This window comes from Electrona antarctica (assembly GCF_951216825.1).
Source record: "Electrona antarctica genome assembly, contig: scaffold_117, whole genome shotgun sequence".
NCBI lineage: Eukaryota > Metazoa > Chordata > Actinopteri > Myctophiformes > Myctophidae > Electrona > Electrona antarctica.
The window spans coordinates 17,501-42,500 of NW_027637944.1; the positions used below are offsets into that span (position 1 = coordinate 17,501).

Sequence of the window (25,000 nt, forward strand, 5' to 3'; positions counted from 1 at the left end):
ACTGCTCCAACACATGGGGTAACAACTGGAGAGGAGAGGAGAGGAGAGGAGAGGAGAGGAGAGGAGAGGAGAGGAGAGGAGAGGAGAGGAGAGGAGAGGAGAGGAGAGGAGAGGAGAGGAGGACTCAAACTTTTACATTTCAAGTATACAGTAGTATACAAACAGAACCAGTGGTTCCCTTTGAATACTGTAAGAGTTACAAACTTGTAAGGGTCAATTTTAGACCCCCTCCTCAAGGAGTCCCTGGACCCCACTTTGAGACTAAGCTGTCTATAGAGACGTGTGCTCCTACCTGGCTGAGCGTCTCGTCTCCCACGCAGCACTGCACCACACCTGGCTGGTTGTGTGCTCGTTCCATGATCTTCTGCCAGGACTTGTCAATGTTCTGGAAGCGCTTCGCCTCCTGAAATATAAAAAACAAACAAAAAACTACGAGATAAGATACAATATGCAAAGGAAGTGTTTCCGTGCAAGCTTTTTCTGGTTTTGTTTTCTGAAAGAGAAAAAGAAAAGGGGGTGACGAGAGTAGAAAACAAAGAAATGTCATGGAGAGGCAAAAATACAACATCTACTACATACCCAAAGCATAACAAGTATACATGTATATATATATACAATATGTACATGAGGTAGACAGACAGACAGACAGACCTGGGGCAGCTGCTTGGCGATGTCTCCACCCACGAACACCGCCTCCAGGTAGATCCACAGGTTTTGAACCGTCAACCACTTCTCTATGACCTCAGAGGTGTTGGACAGTTTCTGGACCCACTGCTGGATGGACGGCTTGAACGGAGTGTTGTACCTTCGCGGAGTTCGCGCACGCACGCACAAACACACACACGCACACACATATTACACTTGTATTGTCACATCAGCATTTCACGTTTTTGGGCCGGGGAGGGCGTAAATGTGTGCTAATCAATTAGTAAGGCCAGGCGGGGCCTCGGGCCTGTTGAGAACTCTAGTTTTCGCCGGCTGCCGGGCACGGCTTTGTGGCGGGCCCGTCTAGAGTTTGAATATCAGTCAAAAGGGAGACATCGAAGAGGAATTCAGGACGGGTGGGGAAGGATCAACATATGGAATGTCAGAACAGGTCAGCTCCATATATATATGGAGATCTAAGGGTTTGATGAGGTCAGATCAACCTGGTGTCCGTGAGGCCAGATGTAGAGTTGCTCATGGCCGGCTCCATATATGCAGATCTAGGTGATGATCCAGTCTTCTCCATGTATGGCTATCCAGGTTTTGATGAGATCAGTGTCTTCATATATGGAGACGGCCATACATGGAGTGTGTCACTGACATGAGGCGTGAGTGACTGACATGAGATGCAGGTTTTCATAGTAAACGGCGATGATATCTACCTGTTACTCATCAGTGAAGACAGCACCATCAGACTGTCCTCCATCAGGGACATTTTCTCGGTGGTGTCGCTGCCCTTCAGCAGCAGTTCTCCTCGCTGCCTGAAGGTGGCGAAGGTGAGCGTGTGACCGCTCCACTCGCTCACCACGTCCTTCAGCTTGGCCTCGATGTCCCTTTCCTTCACCGCACTGATGCACACATCCTGACACACACGCATGCACGCACACAGAAAATACGTTCACAATGCGACACGTTGTGAGCTTGTAGAGGGGCTATTGTTATGATACTTTTGCGTGACACTCTTGCACGCCAAAGCAACACAAGAAAGACCAAATTATATTCCTCATAAATGCATATTGAAAAATGAAGATGCAAGGTAGCAACGGTATTTAAAGATGGAGTGTCGTGATGTTTGTACCTACTCTGTAGTGCAGGGTACCCCAATAGGCGGCCCGCGGACCATTTGCGGCCCGCGGAGCGCCCCCTTGCGGCCCGCGGACCCCCCCCCCCCCCCCCCTCTTTTTTTTTGGGGGGGTCTCAGATATAAACGGCATTAAATGGGGGTCAGTAGCCTATGCATGTCAAACTGGGCATCCTTTTCAAATGGGGTCCTGCCCTGAAAATGAATTTTCAGGGCAAGACCTCGACCTCACGCGTGCAGACTCGGCCCCCAGCCTGGTACCCTAGTCAAAATATGGCCCTCGAGGAAAATTAATTGGGGAACCCTGCTGTAGTGTCTATGGAGTTAACATTACTCTAGACCTCCAGGGTTAGAATATGTCTTCCCTGCAGTGTATTTTTGATTTCTTCCTGAAAGCTGAAAGGCCCAATTGAAAACACTTCTGTGTCATCATAACCCTAAGCCCTCCCCCCTAATCATACAACAACAGCTGTGAGCGAGGCTTAAAACCAGGTAATAAACTGGTGGGTGTGGCCACATTAAAAAACGTCATTTTAACACTTTCTGTACACGTTTTGGAAGAAAGAAAGTACTTCTAGTATAATCATAACACCTGATGAACATGTTTTAGGCACCCCGTCTTTAAACACAGTGTAAATGCAACAACAATGTCAGACCTCGATGTCCTCTCTGTGTGGGAGCAGTGGAGCGTCCATGATGTCTCTGAGACAGAAGGCCTCGGACTCCACCTGGAAGCTCTGACCCGTCACCTGGCCGAGACGCTGCCAGTGTCTGGACAGCATGGCCTGGAGGAGAGGGGAGATTGATTGATTGATTGAATATTTTATCATGAAGAAATGCAAAACAGCACACGAGTACACTTGGTCTAAAAGGATTAGACGGGGGAAACAAAAGGTCCTGGCTCTCTCACCTTGTGGGCCATCATGGTGAGCAGGGGACAGGTCTCGCTGAAGTCGTCGATGCTTCGCTTCAGGTCGATGAAGGCCTGCCACTCCTTCAACGCCTTGGGAAGCTTCTTGATCCTGAAGGCAGGCAGGCAGGCAGGCGGGAGGGGAGGGGAGGGGAGATAGAAATTGATCTATTGAAGATTCTGACGTTCAAATGTACATATTTTTTGTTTTGATTGTATTGCTGTATTGTTGTATTGTGCTTTCTGCTTTGGCAATGTAAACGTATGTTTTCTCATGCCAATAAAGCCCTTTGAATTGAATTGAATTGAATTGAATTGGAGGGGAGGGGAGGGGGCGGGCCCTCAGATCAGTGAACCAATATACCGCTTTTTTCGTGTCGGGACCCACCCCTCTGGACCAGAAATCACTAAATATTTCATGAAAATGTTCAGTTCTATGCAAACAAAGAAGGTATAGGAGCGCACACCAATAGTGGAGAGGTGCTGACCACGGGAGATAAACTTGAAGAGGTTGCACAGCTCGTAGTCACGATGCAAAAAACCTTTTTATTAGGTTACCAACGTTTCGACAAACAAATTGCCTTCTTCAGGGTATGTTTTATTAACATGTCCTGTGTCACATGTCCTGTGCAGTCCTACCTGTTCTGGAAGTCCTGCAGCTCTGCGTTGACACGGTCGATGTCCAGGTCGGTCCAGAGGATGTCGTAGTACGCCGACACTCTGTCCATCACGCTGTTATACAGACCGTACAGCTTACCGAGGAGAGACAACTCCCGCTTGATCCTCTGCAGCTCTGGGTACTCTGAAACACACACACACACACACACGTATGTGCACACACGCGTGCACGCACACGAACAGAAGGACGAAGGTTTCTTGGCCGCCATCAGACTTAATTATGAACACACACTGAACGTTACATTACCAGGACTACTGTATATTATGGACACATAATAGCCTCTCTGTGGCTAATGTATTGGACCTACAGTAGATCAATGCACATCACACTTTTAGGTAGGCTATATTTTTATATACATTTTTTTTTACATTTTTTTTAAGCAGCATAGTTTTTGAACACAGATGACATTTAACAGAGTTAGGGTATTGTGGGGTATTCAATTTCAATGTAATCCTACTGTTTTGTATGAACATTGGTGCATTTCTCAGACTAGCCACCAGGTAGAGCATAGACAACTGGCTTTGTGTCCACCACATTTTTTTAGAAAAGCATAATGTTTTTGTAATAATAATACAAATCTAGTAGTAACTAGTAAGCTGAAGTTTGTGTACATAATGACTTTCCACCACTGGCTATCAGATCATGTAAATGGAGCAGTGGTTGTCAACCAGTGGTCCGGGGACCACCAGTGGTCCTTGGGGAGGTTCCAGGTGGTCAGGTCACCAGTTAAATGATGGAGAGTTGGTAACCTGACTACCGCCAGATGGGGCAGCAGAGAGTACACTGGGTTCCCCCCTCCCTGCTCCCATCTGGGAACTCTCAGGGAGACTCGATGCTCCGGCCACCAAACGGCCTGGCCAATCAGCGGCAGCTAGAGGCGGGATCCAGGCAGGACTGTGTATGCCTTGATCCCGCCTCTAGCTGCCGCTGATTGCCTGAGAGTTCCCAGATGGGAGCAGGAGGGGGGGAACCAAGGGGCCAGTGAGGCACTCCAACGTTGAAGCACTGGGCCCTAGTGGTAAGAGGAAGGACTACAGGCGGACCCGTGGATTCATGACCGGGTAACCCCGTGCAGCTGGGCTTTAACATTGAGCGCTCGGTTGCACTTCCGCATTTGACCAAAATTTGGTGGTAAAATGCGGAAGTAGACGTTCCGAGACGGTCCTTCCGGGTGCTTCAAAACGCCACTGAGCAACTTCCACTGACATGAATAGAAGAGGGGGCGGAGCTTCGCGCCAGATCAGTCTCTATCCTTTTATATACTCTATGGGGGAAACCCAGTGTACTCTCTGCTGCCCCATCTGGCGGAGTCAGGTTAGTAACCAGATGGACCCTTATTATAGATCTCTAACTCTTGAAAGCATAAAATGAAACCTAGTGGACCCGCGTGACTACGAGCTGTGCGACCTCTCCTTCATTTACACACTCTCAAGAGTGAAATTATTGTTAAACATCTGCATTGCTTAATTTACAAGACGTCTATACACGATCAGAGAATGTAGAAGAAGTGTTATTTTGATCAACGTTATGCCCGTTATCTCTTCGAATGGTATCACATGCAATACCACATGGAATTGTGGACAAAATGTTACACAACGGTAACAAAACATATTCTTTAGTCTTGGGTCTGAGAGGCTAAACCTCATCAAATGGTGGTCCGTGGCTGAATAAATAATGGGCCTCAGGGCCGGATCTACCATATGGGCACTTTGGGCACATGCCCAGGGGCCCTTGGGCACCAGGGGCCCCTCAAAAAAATAAAAGATTTTTTATTTTATTGTTTTAGCTCCACAGAACATTTCCCTGCTAATCCGAATGAAATAAATGGTGTCTAAAAAGATTAGTGTTTTATTGTTAGTGAGTGCAGCTGAAAAGTGCAACTGTGTGTAAAGCAGCAACAATGCGCTAGATTGGCTGTCACTCTGGGGGGGTAGGCGACCGGAAATAGGCCAATATAACAGCATAAAACTGCCCCAAAACGGCTCCAAAACAGCAAAAATGTTGCCCGTGCGTGAAGGGGGGCCCTTCGAGCTTCAGTGCCCAGGGGCCCTCAGAGGTGTTAATCCGGCCCTGATGGGCCTTGATATGAAAAGGGTTGAAAACCACTGAAATAGAGCAGTGGTTTTCTACCATTTTGATACCAGGGGCCAATATTTATTCTGCATTTGAGCCATGATGAACCACCATTATTTTGATGACATTTAGCCTCTCAGACCCCAAACTAAAGATTTGGTTGTTTTTGTCCACAATTCCATGCTGTATTGATGTGCTAGTAGTGCTACCAACTTACCATATAGGAAAGATAACAGGCAAACGATCAACATAACAATTCTTCTACATTCTCTAATTGTGTAGACTTCTTGTAAATTAAGTAATTCAGATGTTTAACAATAATTTCACTCTTGAGAGTGTAAAGGGTCCATTTGGTTACCAACTCTCCATTATTTACCTGGGGACCACCTGGAACCCTCTCAAGGACCACAGGTGGTCCCCGGACCACTGAAATAGAAGTAGAGATACCTTTGACGGTCAGTCCAAACAGTTGCTCTCCTCCAGAGTAGGTGGTGTATTTCCTCCACAGCTGGTCGAAGTCTGCCTGGAAGGTCTGCAGTCTGTTACTGGCCTCGGAGGGGGTCAAACCTTCAACCCCTGGACCTCTACACGCACGCACGCACGCATGCATGACACACGCACACACGCACACACACACAGTTACAATGCAACGCATGAACTATGGTGCAGGCACACTCAAGCGTCAAGAGGCGTCAAGAAAACGCCTAGTCCAGGCGTCTCTTCGGGTCTTTAAACAGCTGGTGGATGGAAATGTTAATTAGTGCTAGTGCGCGGCTTCAACTTGTATACCGTCGGAAAAGCGGTTCTTTGCCGAAAACCCTGAAGAGACGCCTGGTCTAGGCGTTTCTTGATACTTAAGTGCGCTTAAGCACACGCATGCATGCATGCACGGCACGCGCACACACATTGCACCCACACAGTTACAACGTACGGTATACACGCACGTGGTACATGCACACACACGCACCTGTCATCATATTGTGGGTAGAAGTGTGTGACTTGTGTCTTGAAGCACTGGACACCTGACAGCAGGTCAGCCTTCATCTGAGGCTGGATGTCGACGAGCGTGTTCTGAGTCTGAAACACCTGCAATAACAACACAACGTTATCACGCAGGCAGGCAGGCAGGCAGGCAGGCAGGCAGACAGACAGACAGACAGACAGACAGACAGACAGACAGACAGACAGACAGACAGACAGACAGACAGACAGACAGACAGACAGACAGACAGACTCACCAGGGCGTTGAGGTTCTTCCAGCTGTAGGTCAGTCCGTCCACTCTCTCTGTGTTTCCGTGGTTGAAGGTCAGCTGGTGCTTGTTGAGCAGAGAGAAGGCCTCTTCCGCCTGAGAGATGAGTCTGTCCATGTGAACCTCCGACTCTCTCACCTGCAACACGACACAACACGCAACACAGTGTCACTTGTGAATTATCGGTATAGTTATCGGTTGCGCTTATTTGGCCTCGTTTCTGAAGTGTAGTTGCCAATGGTTGTTAACACATTTGTTGCTAATCACAGGTCTACTCGTCCTATAAATTAATTACGTGGGGCGCTCCTGACAAGTAGGCTCGTCTTAAGGCGTTTGACATCGCTATATAAGATTGTCTCGCTGTGTTTCATTTTTGGAAGCGCTCCGGTTGCTATACAGTGGGGACGCTTGCTAGGGCCTCGTCTGCACTGCTTCTGCGCGACCAACTCCATTAGCTTCTGTATTAGCCGCTGCCTTTGCACGCTCTTTTCTCAGAGACTACGCCACTGCCCGTGGTTTTGAACAGATCTGCGATGTTCGGAGGTCATTTCTGATTATCCGGTTATCGCGATGGGAACATTGGCGTTTTCTAGAGCAAAGATTGGCCTCACTTGAGGTCGCTAGAATTGATGATGTTACCGTTAGTGTAACAGAGATTAGTGGGTTCCACTTGCACCTTCAGTAATGACATTTCTTATTGGTTAGTGGGTGGCACCTCGTAACACTGCAGCGTGGCACTCGGTGCCGCACTACGAGCTTGTAGATCTGCCCAAAGTTGAAGGGCTTCAACCTTGGGTACTGGGTAGCTGAAGTTGAAGCTCTGCCCTTCAACTTTGGGCTCTTTTACATGTAGGCTGACCCAAAGTTGAAACAGTTGCCAGGGGGGCATCTTTGGGCATGGGGTCCTCATCGTTGCATATGTTGTTCCCACAACCAAGAAGAGTATTTTACCCTTTACTGGAGGTCCTAGGCCCTAAAATGACCCCATGAGGAAGCGTTGACCTTTACTGAATTGCTTCAGTTTCAGTTCATTTGACCACCTAACTTCAGATTTGGGCATAATTACACCATTGCTTCAGTTTCAGTTCATTTGACAACCTTCTTTCAACTTTGGGCACTTTTACATGTAGGCTGACCCAAAGTTGAAACCGTTGCCAGGGTGACATCTTCGGGTCTGGGGTCCTCATCATTGGATATGTTGTTCCCACAACCGAGAAGAGTATTTTACCCTTTACTGGAGGTCCTAGGCCCTAAAATGAAATTTCAGGTAATTTGACCACCTAACTTCAGATTTGGGCACCCTAACATGTGGTCTTTAAGTGGTGGGCCTGTGGTCATCTTAGTGGCTAGGAGGTCCAGTGAAAGGCCTACATACTCTCCCAAGATGGAGGAACAACATTTTACAATCTGGGAACCCTAGGCCTTTGTATGGCTACAGTGCGACTGGTTCAATCCTACCCTAAATCTAGGCCTAAGACGTGACACCTCAAAGTGGGGTACATTGCATCCACTGGTCAATCCAAGGGCCTACCACTCCACTCTCTTGATATGTTCTTTCCCAACTCTTGGAGAGTATGTAGGCCTTTCCCTGGACCTTCTAGCAGCTAGAAGGTCCAGGGAAAGTCCTACATTGTAGGACTAGTAGCATGCCAAAGTTTGTGCTATTGCCATTGAGAATGCATTGGGCGTTTAAGTTAAATAACTCAGAAACTACAAATCATTTCAAAGTAAAAAGTTCCAGCATTTGTCTTCACAGTAAGCTGAATTATAAAATGTGTGAATGGAGTTTCTAGGTGAAAGTGATTTTTTACGTGCCATTGAGCCCCATTATAAATTTAGCAAATTTGAAAGCACTATATTTCTAAAACTATGAAACATTTCAAAGATTCCATTTCAGGCAAACATGTCCACCGTAAGATGAACCTAAATAGGTTTGAATGGGGTTTCTAGGTGTAAGTATGTAGGACTAGTAGCATGCCAAAGTTTGTGCTATTGCCATTGGGAATACATTGGGCGTTTAACTTAAATAACTCAGAAACTACAAAACATTTCAAAGTAAAAAGTTCCAGCATGTGTCTTCACAGAAAGCTGAATTATAAAAAGTGTGAATGGAGTTTCTAGGTGAAAGTGCTTTTTTGACGTGCCATTGAGCCCCATTATAAATTTCTCAAATTTGAAAGCACTATATTTCTATAGGTTTGAATGGGGTTTCTAGGTGTAAGTATGTAGGACTAGTAGCATGCCAAAGTTTGTGCTATTGCCATTGAGAATGCATTGGGCGTTTAAGTTAAATACGGGGAGGAAATATGACAGCAAACTGCCTGTCATATTTTCTCCCTATTCCAAAGCCCCCCCAGGTACATTATATATTTAAACTATTTTCAGCAATGGTACACTTATTTTTTCAGTGGGTAGATCTTGTTGAGCTGGTCATTTTGAAAGTAGATCTCACGTCATAAATGTGTGGGCACCCCTTTTCTAGCCCTATAGGATGACCCGAGGCCCACCACTTAAAAACCACATGCTACGGTGCCCAAATCTGAATTTAGGTGCTCAAATGAACTCAAACTGAAGCAATTCAGTAAAGGCCAACACTTCCTCCTGGGGTCATTTTAGGGGCTGGGACCTCCAGTAAAAGGCCTAAATACTCTCCAAGAGTTGGGGAACAACATATCAAGAGAGTGGAGTGGTAGGCCCTTGGATTGACCCAGGACCAGTGATTAAATGTACCCCACTGAAAAATAGCAGATCTACAAGCTCGTAGCGTGACCAAGAGCAGTTTGTTTATTTAATTTAACAAAATTGAAAACATGTAAAAAGCATCACTACTTCATGTAGGTACATTTTGCCTGTTTAGAATTACCAGTATTTATCACAGTATTAGTAAACATACAGACTCTTGTTGAAAATATAGTCTGCTGAGGAACACATCTTACCTTATATGGGCATGTCTCATGTTAGACTGGACTGCTCTAACGTGGACAACTAATATAGACGTGTTGAGGCTTGGGTGTGTAACACCAAAGGAAGTGACTGACCAGATACATCTGTCTATTCTTACCAGAGAGAAGTCGTTTGAAACTTCATTCATCCACAACACAATGCAGACCGAAGGTTACATTAGCATCCAAGACGGTAAAATCGCCAAAGTCCTAATTGAAAAGGATCATACCGATCCCGCCTCTTTTAGTAAACTTAGTAGTCAACTCTCTAATAGAAGGCTCTGCCAAACAAACAAACAAACACACACACTCCAACCGTCTCAACCCCCCCCCCCCCCCCCCCCCCCCCCCACCAGGCAGGCGCGCACACACACACACACACACACGCACACGCGCACACGCCCGCCCGCCAGAACCAAACCGACCAATCAACTGACCTCCCTCAGGGCGGCCATGGCGCCTCTCACGTCCTCCAGGTCTGTGATTGGATGCTGCAGGCGCTTGGTCAGCCCGCCGACGAATGAGAACACCTCCTCCATGTCAGCTGATGCGCGGCAGTGCAGCGCGGCGCCAAACGCTCGCTTCCACAGGCCCGCTTCCTGTCTGACGAGCGGAGGGATGCAACTCTCCGTTATTTCATTTCCGTGGCGATTATACTATATCGATTACTTCTTCGATTAACCCATTTTGGGCGGGAACCCCATTTGGTGTTAGCATTATGTTATGCTTTAGCTATTGAAAAATAGTAGATCTACAAGCTCATAGCGCGCCACCGAGTGGCGCGCTACGAGCTTGTAGATCTGCTATTTTTGAAAAATCGAAGAACGACTGACATAGCTTTTTTTGATTAGGTGTTTCAGGCCCACCTGAGAGAACGCTTCAAGTCATCGGTCAGGAACACGACACATCCCACCTGATAGGACACAGGAAGCTCCTCGATCTCCGCCTCCAGCCTCTGGAACAGCAGGGGTCAAAAATACCACAAAGTCAGTGGGCTCTTTATTATATGCACACAGAACAACTCTTCCTACTTCCTTCACATGTGTTACTGATGATGATGATTAAGGCTCTGTTCCATTTAGTGTGCAGTATACTGTGCAGTAGAGTAGTTCTCATAACTCTGAGAGCGTCCAAATGGAACCAAATGGACCCCTGGCCAGCCGGGGCGCCTGATGGAGGGGAAAGGAACTGGTTGGAATAACGTGTTCGTTCCACGCGCTACGTCCAACCAGGGAAACTCCCCCCTGTCAGGTGTAAAGGAGCAACTTGGACACTCAGGCATGAAGGAAGCATGAGTTCAAGTCCGTTGCTCTCCCCATGTCCCCCATATATGGGGACTAGGTTGGCGGAGGGTGTGTAGAGCCCAGGATCACATTAGATAATTGACACAGGGGTGAAAAATGGGTTACAAAATCGTCGGATAAAAATTATATAAAAAAACAAAACAAAAAAAAACACTTTGTGTTTGAAATAGACACTCATGCTTTCTAAGGTGTGATTTGGGGCCGTAAAGATTAATACAAAATTAATATCAACGGGGCGGCAGTGGCTCAGGGGTAGAGTGGCCGGATGGTAACCGCAAGGTTGCCAGTTCGAACCCGGGCTCCCCCAGAGTTAGTGTCAAAGTGTCCTTGAGCAAGACACTGAACCCCTAATTGCTCCCGATGTGCAGGTTGGTGCCTTGCATGGTATTCTCCGGCATCGGTGTATGAATGTGTGTGTTATATAGGAGGCCTTTGTTATGTTTCACCAGTTTCAATGGAAACAGGCCTCGAAGCTCCGACTGACCGCCAGTCAACCCCCGCCACGCTTGGCCCTCTCTCTCTTGCCCCGCTGCCTTGCTCTCTTCCACACCTATTTCCTGTTAATAAATAACCTGGGTAAAATGTGTGGCATTGGGAGGTAAAGGGGAGACCCATTATTGTGAAGGGACAACAGGATGAGGAGAGGTGTTGTTGCTGCGTAATTGTCGAGAGTAATGGCTGCGATATTGAACGGTCAACACGGTATCAATACGCCTGTCTCAACAGAATTATTATGTCATAGGTGTATATGGGGGGCCTCGTATTTGGTCTTGAAACGGGCCTCCAGATTCCTAAGGCCGCCCCGATCATCGGTAACACCTGTGCAGGAAGTAGGGAAGGGGCCAAAGTTCTTTCCAAAATGACGTGTGAGCCCATTGAATGTTTGAAGATTAGCTGATTTGCTTTTGTCATTAAGCAGCGATTCCAAACCTGTGGGATGTCAGGAATATTAAAAGCTCCCCATCTGCTATTTCTGAAATCTTACGGTAAAATATGGAAAATGTTTGGAAAAGGTAGAATCATTTTGATACGTACAGAGTAGGAGGAGATCTGTGTGCTGAACTCTGAGAGGGAGGGGTCAGTCTGCAGGAAGACCTTCACCTGTTCCTCTGGTTCCTAAAGACGTGCACGCGCACGCACACGCGCACGCGCACACGCACACGCACACGCACACGCGCACACGCACACGCACACGCACACGCACACACACACAGCTTAACATTCCTGTTTTTTCTTCATTAATTTATTGTCAAAGACTGTCTCGCTCCAGCATTGTGTCAGTTCACCTGGTTCCAGAGTGTGGAGAAGTGAGACAGCTGTTTCAAAGTGTCAGCAGCCACGGCCTTCAGAGACGAGAGGACTGAACTCAGCTGCACCACCGACCTGGTGCACAAAAAGTGCAAAAATCCAAAAAGCACATCCAACATTTTTAATAAATGGCCGACAAATTACTCACATTTCCATTTCATTATTGAGTGGTGCAACCACTCCAAGGAACAGCAATGTCACTATGGGACTATGGGACTATGTTACTATGTTTAGAGTACCAGTAGGGAAAAAAGTGGCGCTGTTGTGCCAGAAACAGAGAGAGAGAATGAAATTGGAACGATACAGAGAAGAAATTGGAACGATACAAATTGGAACGATACAGAGAACCAATAGAGGGGAGTTAAGGCTCATAGCCGAAACGCCGTAAACGTTCCTTTTGGTGTGTGCCAATAAATAAATGGAAATGTGAATACTTTGTCCGCCATTTATTTAAATTTTTTTGGAGTTTTGAAAATAAGAAAATAATCGTTCGTAGAAACATCATTCATACAAGATTATTCATAAGGTACGGTAAGCCATTATGATGAGAGATGTCTTATTTATTTCTTATTCATGCGTGCGTGCGTGCGTGCGTGCGTGCGTGCGTGCGTGCGTGCGTGCGTGCGTGACTAACTTGTTGACATCCTTGTGCTCGGCCACCTGTCTGTCCAGTGACTTCAGAACCAAAGGTTTAACTGGAGTGTCATCGCCGGGGTCACGACCTGTCGCCTGCTCCGTCTGACACGACCGACGGAGAAGACAGTCGGAGAAGACAGTCAGACAGACAGACAGACAGACAGACAGACAGACAGACAAAAATAAACGAGTCAAACGGTAATAAAGTGTTGCTGTCGGGTAGAATCCTGTCCAAAACCGTTACTTGTGTATTATTTAATTATCATTATTTTAAATTCCTTGTTATTCATATCCTCACTGTATTGCATTACTGCTATTATTTTATGCCATGCTTTTCTTTTCATGTCATGAAAGGTGCTATACAAATTAAGTTTAATTATTATTATTAACGCATTACAACGCATCGATATACAAGTTATCCACCCGACATCAGTCAACAATATGAAAAAATGCATTATTGTTTGCTGTGATTAGCTGAGACTAGACGGCCCCAACACTCTATGCATAATCTCTGCACTGTATTGTATACGCGCACACACACACACACACACACACACACACACACACACACACACACACACACACACACACACACACACACACACACACACACACACACACACACACACACACACACACACACACACACACACACACACACACACACACACACGTATAGATATTACCAGGAGCTGCCGGTGTTGCAGGTGAGAGTAGGTCCACAGTGGAATGTCTTTACCGATTGACAACATGACATTCACCACTCTGTTCAGTGTGCCCTAAAATGAGACATCACAATGTTCATGACACACACAACATATCACCATGCCCTGTATCTGTTCAGGAGAGGAGAGGAGAGGAGAGGAGAGGAGAGGAGAGGAGAGGAGAGGAGAGGAGAGGAGAGGAACTTGTATATCGTCCAGACTGGGTGTGAAGGTGATGTCGGGTATTGTGTGTACTTGTATATCGTCCAGACTGGGTGAGAGGGTGATGTCGGGTATTGTGTGTACTTGTATGTCGTCCAGACTGGGTGAGAGGGTGATGTCGGGTATTGTGTGTACTTGTATGTCGTCCAGGCTGGGTGAGAGGGTGATGTCGGGTATTGTGTGTACTTGTATATCGTCCAGGCTGGGTGAGAGGGCGATGTCGGGTATTGTGTGTACTTGTATATCGTCCAGACTGGGTGAGAGGGTGATGTCGGGTATTGTGTGTACTTGTATATTGTCCAGACTGGGTGTGAAGGTGATGTTGGGTATTGTGTGTACTTGTATATCGTCCAGACTGGGTGAGAGGGTGATGTCGGGTATTGTGTGTACTTGTATATCGTCCAGGCTGGGTGAGAGGGTGATGTCGGGTATTGTGTGTACTTGTATGTCGTCCAGGCTGGGTGAGAGGGTGATGTCGGGTATTGTGTGTACTTGTATATTGTCCAGACTGGGTGTGAAGGTGATGTTGGGTATTGTGTGTGTACTTGTATGTCGTCCAGACTGGGTGTGAAGGTGATGTTGGGTATTGTGTGTGTACTTGTATATCGTCCAGGCTGGGTGAGAGGGTGATGTTGGGTATTGTGTGTACTTGTATATCGTCCAGGCTGGGTGAGAGGGTGATGTTGAGTATTGTGTGTACTTGTATATCGTCCAGACTGGGTGAGAGGGTGATGTCGGGTATTGTGTGTACTTGTATGTCGTCCAGACTGGGTGTGAAGGTGATGTTGGGTATTGTGTGTGTTCTTGTATGTCGTCCAGACTGGGTGTGAAGGTGATGTTGGGTATTGTGTGTGTACTTGTATGTCGTCCAGGCTGGGTGAGAGGGTGATGTTGGGTATGGACAGCTGGATGGAGGCCTTGAACAGAGCGCTGGGGGGTCTCTGAGAGGAAGACGCAGGCTGAAACGCTGAGCTGTTCACATGCACACTCTTCCTCAGCGCGTCCAGAGACGTCTTAGTGGCTGTGGGAAGAAGAAAATAAAAATAATGATCACATTACACATTAACCCATTTAATACTGAGGCATCTGTGTCACCTCATAGCTTTCAACAGCTTTAATCATTATTTTAAACTTGCAGCTACGAGCTTGTAGATCTGTGATTTTTGAAAAATCATGAAAATGTGTGCCCTGTAACAACATATTTTCAGATGGGGGTCCGCAGCCAAATACAGATAATTCAAGGGGTCCTTGATATGAAATAGTTTGAGCACCTCTGATATAGAAACACAGGTTTTTCAGAAGACTGTCAGGATTTAGAAGACATTTTGTAAGAATCTGGTCTCAGGTCTTAATGGATTGAAATCATAGAGTATAAAGAAGGATAGAAACTGAACTGGTGCGATGCTCCGCCCCCCCGCTATTCATGTCAGTGGAAGTTGCTCAGTGGCGTTTTGAAGCACCCGGAAGGACCGTCTCAGAACGTCTACTTCCGCATTTGCCAACCAAACTGCAACCGAGCGCTCAATGTTAAAGCCCAGCTGCACGGGGTTTCCTCGTCATGAATCCACGGGTCCGCCTGCAGTCCTTCCTCTTACCACTAGGGCCCAGTGCTTCAACGTTGGAGCGCCTCACTGGCCCCTTGGTTGAAATACATTGTATTGATGTTCAACATTAGTTCAGGTGAGTCGACTGACCTTTGACCAACGCCTCAGTGTTCCTCTGACAGAGTTGACCAATCAGGTTGAAGAATCGGCAAGGAAGACATGACTGACAGCGAGTCTTCTGCTTGGCGTCTGGATGGAGACACTGATAAGACCCCTGAGAGGAGAGGAGGGGAGGGGAGGAGAGAAGTGTGAAGTAAGTGTGTGTGTGTGTGTGTGTGTGTGTGTGTGTGTGTGTGTGTGTGTGTGTGTGTGTGTGTGTGTGTGTGTGTGTGTGTGTGTGTGTGTGTGTGTGTGCATGCGCGCACGAGCATCAGAGAAATGTCTCTAACTCCAAACACCCCCAAAGACACACTGCAAGCACTATTTCTGATTCCCAAAACAGAAATGAGGCGGACTGTTTTCGGCAATACAGATTTGCATGCCAGGAACCTCCGCCACCCTTTTTTCAGACCAGGTGAATTCATGAAAAGCAGCCCAAAAGACACGATGCCAGCACTATCCGAGTGTGAGTCTGTCCGGCAATTACCTCTGGTGTGCGCGTGTGCTAACATTCCTGTGCGTGCAGCGTGCATGTGTAGTGTACCAGGGATCTACAATATTTCCGTACACGGACAAATGTCTTTCTCAAATGTTTTATTTTCATGGACCCCTATAACTCTGAGTGTGTGCAAATGGAATGACAATGGTTCATTTGGTTCCATTGATTGATTGATTGATTGATTAACAGTTTGCAGAATTACAGTACATTTCAAGTACAACTCAATACAAAAACTGTTAACTGTGAGTGGACGACACCATAAAGCATTACAATTCATCAATGAATCCATACACTCTCAGAGTTACAGACCTGTTATGGTTATTATCAGGGCTATAGCTCTTTATGTGTTTATTGTCCGGTCATTTTGTATGTGCGTGGCAAAGATTCAACATTTACAAACATGTCTGATGTGTACCTCCAGGTGCACTGTGTCTTCTGGCTTCATCTTCCTCTTCAGATCTTCAATCAGCTCATAGACACTCCTCTCCACCTGCTGACTGTGACTGCACATGCACGCACGTGCACGTGTGCACCGTGCACACGTCAAAACGTTGTGGGTCTGTAACTCTGAGTGTACAAATGGAACCAAATGGACCCTAACGGGTCCATTTGGTTCCATTTGTACACTCTCTGAAATAATTATGTCAGTCATTGCTTTGTATATTTAAGTTACTTTTTGATTGCGAAGCCTTAACCCATTTTGGGCGGGAACCCCTTTTTACCCAGGGGGCAAAGGGGGTTGACCTGCATTTGTCATAACATACAAAGTTGTCCACCAGAAATAATATCTATGACCCCATAGGATCACAACCTATATGGACAACTCGGTCAATTTTGTTGCGAAAGTCCAATATGGCCGCCCCCAATATTAGCCCCTATTAGTTATAATGGGGGGTGAATAGGGCAACATTTTAAACTGAGAGATATTTCCACGAAACTTCTCAGGTTGATCAATGATATGAATACGAACATTTTTTGTATTGCAAGTTTCCATGAAATCCAATATGGCCGCCACAATATGGCCGCCACAATATTAGCACCAAGAAAATAGGTTTTGGCTCTAACTTCTGAACCAGATGAGCTAGAAATGCAAACTTGGTGTCTATTTCATGGTTTCTGACCATGAGAGACTCAATGGAATACCTATTTTTATTATTGGGTGTGTCTGGACCCTTATTGTGCATATTTACAAGATGGTGGCTACCCGAAATAGTGCTTTACCATGATTTCTACCATGATTGTTGACTGTTTTGGCAAACACAAGCAATATTAATCCATTGGCTAAGATTCATGGCACAGAAGGAACATATTTTCTTGAGCTTGCATATTGTCAAAATGGCTGCAAACATGAAAAAGAAAAGAGACATTACATTTCCTGTCAGATCCTATTACCCAGGGGGGCAAACCACCCCTTTTTGGATACCTGCATTTGCCATAACATCAAAGGTTGTCCACCAGAAATATCCATGACCCAATAGAATCACAACCTATATGGACACACCGGTCAATTTCTTTGCTGGAAATCCAATATGGCCACCACAATATTAGCCCCCATTAGCCTATAATGCGGGTGAATAGGGCAACATTTTTAACTGAGGGATATTTCCACGAAACTTCACAGGTTGATCAATGATATGAATACCAAAATGGTTTGTATTGGAAGTTTCCATGATATCCAATATGGCCACCACAATACTAGCACCCAGAAAATAGGTTTGGCTCTAAATTCTGAACCAGATGAGCTATAAATACAAACTCATGGTTTCTAACCACGAGAGATATATAAATATTTTAGCCATAATTTCCCTCTATTAAGTATTATTGTTCTGGGGTGTTTCTTTGCAGAAAGACATCCCTCTGGCTGTATTTTGGTTTGTTCTACTGTTTCTGTTGGCATTTCCTCTGTTTATGTTGACAATCATCCCTGGCAGGGACGTGCATCGCCAAGCCGGACATCGCTTCACTGAGTGTGGATGGTCTCTCAGTGATGGTCCCCTGTCCATCTAGAGCCAGCATGGCCTATGCCAGAAAAGCTGTTCATGTGCCAGGGACTGGAGACAAGATGCAGAAAGAGCTTCACTCCATTCCTGACTGGGGATGCATCACCATTATCTTGGACTCTGGCTGGCATCCTGTCATGAAAGGACGCGATGAGAGAGATCAATGTCCCTGGACAGCCAAACTTGCCAGGGATCTGCCACAGGCCCTCACGATTGACTGTGTGAAAGGCCTTGGTGAGGTCGACAAACACCATATAGAGACCCTTCTGCTCTCTGCACTTTTCTTGCAGCTGGCAAATGGAAAAGATCATGTTACAGGTACCTCTGCCTCCGTGGAAACCACATCGGGATCCAGGGACAACATTCTCAGCATGGCTGATTAGCCGGTTGAGGATGATTCTTGCTAAGATCTTTCCTGTGATGTTCAGGACTCAGGAGGGCTATACCATGATGGTTATCGCAGTATGCCCCGCCCCCTTTCCTCTTGTAAACATGCACTGTCTCTGCACTGGTGGGGGGGGGGTCAGCCAGATCAGCTTTGATTGGCAGCTGGGGTATCGTGGCAATATCCTCTTCGGAAATTGAGGACTCTCTGTTTAAGACCTCACTGAAGTGCTCTTCCCAGTGTGCTAGGATGTCACTCTTGTCAGTGAGCAGGACACTTGTCAGAGGAGCGGACTGGAGTTGAGCCAGTGGTTTTGGGCCCATAAAGAGCACACAGAATGATGCATGCATCTGAGACATTCCCAGTCAGGAATGGAGTGAAGCTCCTGCTGCATCTTGTCTCCAGTCCCTGGCACATGAACAGATTTAATGGCAGCCTTTGATACAGCTACATGATATTGTCTTGTTCATTGACATAGGCCAGGCTGGCTCTGTAGATGGACAGGGGACTGCATTCCCGTCACTGAGTATTTCTAGCTCATCTAGTTCAGAATTTAGAGCCAAACCTATTTTCTGGGTGCTAGTATTGTGGTGGCCATATTGGATATCATGGAAACTTCCAATACAAAAAATTATGGTATTCATATCATTGATCAACCTGTGAAGTTTTGTGGAAATATCCCTCAGTTAAAAATGTTGCCCTATTCACCCGCATTATAGGCTAATGGGGGCTAATATTGTGGTGGCCATATTGGATTTCCAGCAAAGAAATTGACCGGTGTGTCCACATAGGTTGTGATTCTATTGGGTCATAGATATTTCTGGCGGACAACCTTTGATGTTATGGCAAATGCAGGTATCCATAAAAGGAGTGGTTTGCCCCCCTGGGTAATAGGATCTGACAGGAAATGTAAAGTATTTTCTTTTTCATGTTTGCAGCCATTTTGACAATATGCAAGCTCAAGAAAATATGTTCCTTCTGTGCCATGAATCTTAGCCAATGGATTAATATTGCTTGTGTTTGCCAAAACAGTCAACAATCAAGGTAGAAATCATGGTAAAGCACTATTTCGGGTAGCCACCATCTTGTAAATATGCACAATAAGGGTCCAGACACACCCAATAATGAAAATAGGTATTCCATTGAGTCTCTCATGGTCAGAAACCATGAAATAGACACCAAGTTTGCATTTCTAGCTTATCTGGTTCAGATGTTAGAGCCAAAACCTATTTTTTTGGTGCTAATAATGTGGCGGCCATATTGTGGTGGCCATATTGGATTTCATGGAAACTTGCAATACAAAAAATGTTCGTATTCATATCATTGATCAACCTGAGAAGTTTCGTGGAAATATCTCTCAGTTTAAAATGTTGCCCTTTTCACCCCCCATCATAACTAATAGGGGCTAATATTGGGGGCGGCCATATTGGACTTTCGCAACAAAATTGACCGAGTTGTCCATATAGGTTGTGATCCTATGGGGTCATAGATATTATTTCTGGTGGACAACTTTGTATGTTATGACAAATGCAGGTTTCCTAAAAAAAGGGTGGTTTGCCCCCTGGGTATTTGGCCAAAATGGGTTAAAGGCAATCTGAAATTTATATCAAAGTTCAAATGTTGTTGCAATTTTACGATTTAATTGTGTTTTTGCCGTGCAAAAACACAATTAAATCGTAAAATCGCAATTATCTGTGTGACAATAAATCGGCAACTTAAATTTGCCCCATACCGGCTGAGCGTCGCGGCTGCTGTCCTCACGTGCGTCTCCGTCCGGTGCAGGAGGTCCAGAGGACAGACGGGCGGCTGGCCGGGGAGCTCCAGCAGCGGGCAGGACGCCATGGACGCCAGGAGACGCTCCACGCCACACTCCAGCCTGTCCATGGAAGCCTGGGACACCTCCGCCAGAGTCCTCACAGACGCACGCACACCGTCTGTGACTGGCAGACGGACAGACGGAGAGACAGAGACCGGCAGAAAGAGGGACAGACGAACAGAAAGATACAAGATTCGGTTTGATTTGGTTCAACCATAGACATTAAAATGTTTTTGCGAAAGCATGAACAAAAGTTTGACAAGCATCCGCGTGCGTAACGGAAGGGGACGTACGGTATAGGCCAATCAGACAGGCAATGTAAACGTTTGTTTTCTCATGCCAATAAAGCTCCTTTGGATTGAACTGATAAGTCCCGGAAAAGACGTGCTGTGATTGGCCAGTAGTCACTTGAGTGGCAGCGGCGCAGCGTGCCTTCCCCACTTCCGCTTGACCTATAAGGTCCTTTCAGATGAGCAGCAATTACTGTACGTGCTAGTAATTCATTTTCATTGAGAAAGCTTGAGTGAGCTTGTAGATTCCCTATATTTTTGCTATTGACGTACAACAAAGGTGTATACTTTTAAAGTTAGAGTTGCACTCCATAACTTTCATATCCAAGGGTCCCCAGCAAAAATAAGTTAATACAGTGTCACAGTCATTTTAACCACTTTAACCATATTTTATACTTTGGCTATTCAGAAAAAAGCAGATATACAAGTCCTTGACATGAAAAGGTTTGAGAACCACAGATTGGTAAAAAAAAAGATTTAAAAAAACACAGTGTACGTGGTATCAGATATATGATTAGGTATTGGATTGTTATGTAGTCTCTCTCTCTCACAGGGCTGTGTGTTGATGGAGTTCCAGCAGTAAGAGGTGAGGCCAGGGGACAGACTGTCCTCCACCTGCCTGAAGAAAGGCTCCATCATTGGGGAGAGAACGGGAGGGATCCTGGCTACTGCGGAACCATACGCCTGGAGCAACTCCATCAGCCTAGAGGAGAGAAGACACACCATACAGAGTAGTAGAGAGAGTAGAGACAAGCACAGCCACAGACATGTCGACTAGAGACTGTCATAGAGATTTAGTAGAGACAAGCACAGACATGTCGACTAGAGACTGTCATAGAGATTTAGTAGAGACAAGCACAGACATGTCGACTAGAGACTGTCATAGAGATTTAGTAGAGACAAGCACAGCCACAGACATGTCGACTAGAGACTGTCATAGAGATTTAGTAGAGACAAGCACAGACATGTCGACTAGAGACTGTCATAGAGATTTAGTAGAGACAAGCACAGACATGTTGACTAGAGACTGTCATAGAGATTTAGTAGAGACAAGCACAGCCACAGACATGTCGACTAGAGACTGTCATAGAGATTTAGTAGAGACAAGCACAGCCACAGACATGTCGACTAGAGACTGTCATAGAGATTTAGTAGAGACAAGCACAGCCACAGACATGTCGACTAGAGACTGTCATAGAGATTTAGTAGAGACAAGTACAGCCACAGACATGTCGACTAGAGACTGTCATAGAGATTTAGTAGAGACAAGCACAGCCACAGACATGTCGACTAGAGACTGTCGTAGAGATTTAGTAGAGACTATTGGGCACAACTAGAAAAGGCTAGAATTAAATGAAGACAAGAAGAGATACATGAAGACCACTACAGTACCAGTGTGACCAGGACCAGTTCTTACCAGAGTGCCTGTTAGGCAAACATTGATCAAAATAAGGGTGGTGGGTCTATGATGGACCCACCCCATACAATAGTGGTGGTCCCCAGGTTGCTCTTAATCAGGTTGGTGGTCCCTGGGTCAAAATCTGTTAAAACCACTGGTCTATACTATCCACTAGACCAGATATCACACAGGCTGGGGCAGGCCAACAAGCTCACAACGCGTCGCAACGTGCATTGCAACACGAAGATTGGCCATTTTCAAGTAGCCAATGAATATAGCATCAAGTGGACTAAATAGAAGGACAGACCAGTGGAAGACAAGACAAGACAAGACAAGACAAGACAAGACAAGACCACCAGAAGGTTTCTCACTGGTTGTGGAGGGCTTTGAGTTGAGGTTCTCTCAAGGTCATGTCCCCGATGACCTTTGGGACAGACATGTCCATTTTGACCAGACACCGGACCTCCTGAAACGTCTCCAACAGCATGGGGTCAAAGTTCACCAGCACTTCCTGGGAAAGACGCACACACGTGAGGATGCTATCCGTCTGTCCACCCATCTCTCTCTCTCTCTCTCTCTCTCTCTCTCTCTCTCTCTCTCTCTCACCTTGGTGTGTGTGTGTCGGACCAGCAGAGGTGTGTTAGGCGTGTGCGTGTGCACGTGCACAGCGCGCGTCCACGCGGCGTGGAGCGACATCTCGTGCTGCAGCAACACACAGCCCAGCCTGTTGTAACAGCTGACCACCTTAGACAGCTCCGCCCCCTGACAGACAGACAGACAGACAGACAGACAGACAGACAGACAGACAGACAGACAGACAGACAGACAGACAGACAGACAGACAGACAGACAGACAGACAGACAGACAGACAGTAAATACAAAAGTAATCATTTTGAGAAATAGAGCAGTAGAGTTTGGCCAGCCGCTCTGTGAGCTTGATTAGGACGACATCATCATGTATACCATACCTTCAACATGTCCAGTTTGCTCTTCAGGATCAACATGGGAGCTTCTATCTTCTTGTACAGCTGATGAGACCACAAGATCCTACCTGACACCTGTGGCACGCACACACACACGCACGCACACGCACACGCACACACAGGGGTGAGCGGGAGGGGGAGAGAGAGAGAGAGAGAGAGTCGGAAATTATGCAACTATACAAACATGGCATGAATTATTTTTAAATGTAATATCAACAGTAATGAACAGACAGACAGGCTTACAGGGGGTGCGTTGCGGGGGATGGGGGGGTTGTGTCGTTGTCTCATGTAGGTCTTCCTGACGGCGTCCATCTCTCGGCCATAGTGCAGGAGGACAGACAGGTACCTGTCTCTCAGCTCCAGCTGTCTCCCCAGTCCATCCTCGAACACGGCCAACACCACCAGCATGCTCACAGTCTAACCAGCGTGCACACGAACGCACACGCACGCGCACATGCACACACACACGCACACACACGCACACACACACAGAGAAACAGTGATGTTGGAGGTTGTAGAATAACAGTGATATGAACTAACAGAGAAACAGTGATGTTGGAGGTTGTAGAATAACAGTGATGTGAACTAACAGAGAAACAGTGATGTTGGAGGTTGAAGTCCAGCAGGCTCTGAACTGACTGCAGAACGCTCTGGATCTGAACCTGGAAGTCTGCATAGTCACTGTCAAACTGCACGCACGCATGCACGCACATACGCACGCATGCACGGATTGCACGCACACGCACAGTCGCGCAGGCACACACACAGAGAGAGAGAAACACATTAGATCAGCATAACATCCAACAGTGGATAACTGTACTCTGTATATCATAGTGGGGTCCGGGGACCCCCACAGATCCTTGAGGGGGTTCCCAGCTAATATAGCATATTAATATATAATAGCATATGCCCCATTTCAAGTGTCCAAATGTATACAAAATAACAGATCTAAGGGGGCACGGTAGTGCTGTCGCCTCACAGCTAGAAGGTCCTGGGTTCGATTCCCGCTGGGGTCGCTGTGGGCACTGGGGGCGTGTTCTCTCCTCCGCGTCATCAGTGCCCATACCAGAGGCGGGGTTGGCGAAAGGGCCTTTCTGTGTGGAGTTTGCAACATGCAGTAATCCTGGTCTCTAAACTACCTCCCCCTGGCCAGGCGCCAGGCGCCCCGCCTGCCCGCCTGATCAGCCCGCTGCCCTCCCCAGGATGACAGAGGAAGTGTAGTGCCCAGGATTACATTAGATAATTGACACTGGGTGAAAAAATGGGTTGCTTATATATATATAGCAGATCTACAAGCTTGCAATGCGTCGCATCGCAACACATTGTGAGCTTGTAGATCGGCTATTTTCAAATGGCCGAAATGTATATAGGTTTAGTTTATGTTTTGTAATAATAATCAAAACTACTGTAAGTAACTAAAGTTTTCAAATACATGTAGTGGAGTACAATATTTAGATCTGAAATGTAGTGGAGTAGAAGTATTGGAAGTTGGAAATACTCAAGTACTGTATAAAGTACAGATACCTCAAAATTGTACATACCGTATGTACAGTAGTTAAGTAAATGTACTTAGTTACTTTCCACCACTAACTGACCTCCAGCTTGCGGTGGTCCAGGATGTCGTAGGTCTTGGACTTTGTGGTGGAGACGATGTTCTGGTAGCAAACGTAGATCTTCTCCACACCCTCCACCTCACATTCACATCACAAGCAATTGCAAATTATAATCCAGTTGAATGCAACAACATGTTTCCATTGAATCTTCCATCCTTCACGTATTCTAATGGAGCTAGCTTGATTTAACTAAGGGCAGATTCACACTATGGTCCGGGGTGCTGCACATGGGAGTCGGGACGATAGTGTGAACCTAAACTTGTCAGATGTTGTGGTTAGTGTGAATGCTGCGCGCCGTTCCCCGGAGCCGATCAACCAACCGTTCCCAGGAGCGCATGGGGAGGTATAGTCCCGGGACCGAGTGAAGTGCACTCGGATACGGATCGATGCATTGTTTACAGTTGAATGAAGTGTACTCGGATACGGATCGCTGCAATGTGAAAGCATTGAATACACAGTTGAATGAAGTGCACTCGGATACGGATCGATGCAACGTG

At 46.4% G+C, this 25,000-nt stretch overlaps 1 protein-coding gene across 1 annotated transcript in view; it reads right to left on the reverse strand.

The window, feature by feature from the left end:
• Positions 1-25,000, reverse strand: part of LOC306918519 (dynein axonemal heavy chain 5-like) — a gene marked incomplete at both ends in the record, with an annotated part of 55,875 nt that overhangs the window by 17,486 nt on the left and 13,389 nt on the right. Inside the window, 27 exon segments of the mRNA XM_079531420.1 lie at positions 1-25; positions 293-403; positions 652-805; positions 1,368-1,567; positions 2,443-2,571; positions 2,697-2,808; positions 3,336-3,498; positions 5,896-6,032; positions 6,416-6,534; positions 6,687-6,836; positions 10,078-10,243; positions 10,507-10,595; positions 11,980-12,060; positions 12,231-12,327; positions 12,887-12,990; positions 13,575-13,667; positions 14,672-14,835; positions 15,509-15,632; positions 16,432-16,519; positions 20,134-20,341; positions 21,059-21,210; positions 22,278-22,417; positions 22,513-22,668; positions 22,876-22,965; positions 23,134-23,307; positions 23,481-23,579; positions 24,486-24,581. The exon segment at positions 1-25 is cut by the window's left edge and continues 131 nt beyond it. Of these exon segments, the coding sequence (XP_079387546.1) occupies positions 1-25; positions 293-403; positions 652-805; positions 1,368-1,567; positions 2,443-2,571; positions 2,697-2,808; positions 3,336-3,498; positions 5,896-6,032; positions 6,416-6,534; positions 6,687-6,836; positions 10,078-10,243; positions 10,507-10,595; positions 11,980-12,060; positions 12,231-12,327; positions 12,887-12,990; positions 13,575-13,667; positions 14,672-14,835; positions 15,509-15,632; positions 16,432-16,519; positions 20,134-20,341; positions 21,059-21,210; positions 22,278-22,417; positions 22,513-22,668; positions 22,876-22,965; positions 23,134-23,307; positions 23,481-23,579; positions 24,486-24,581 (3,421 nt within the window).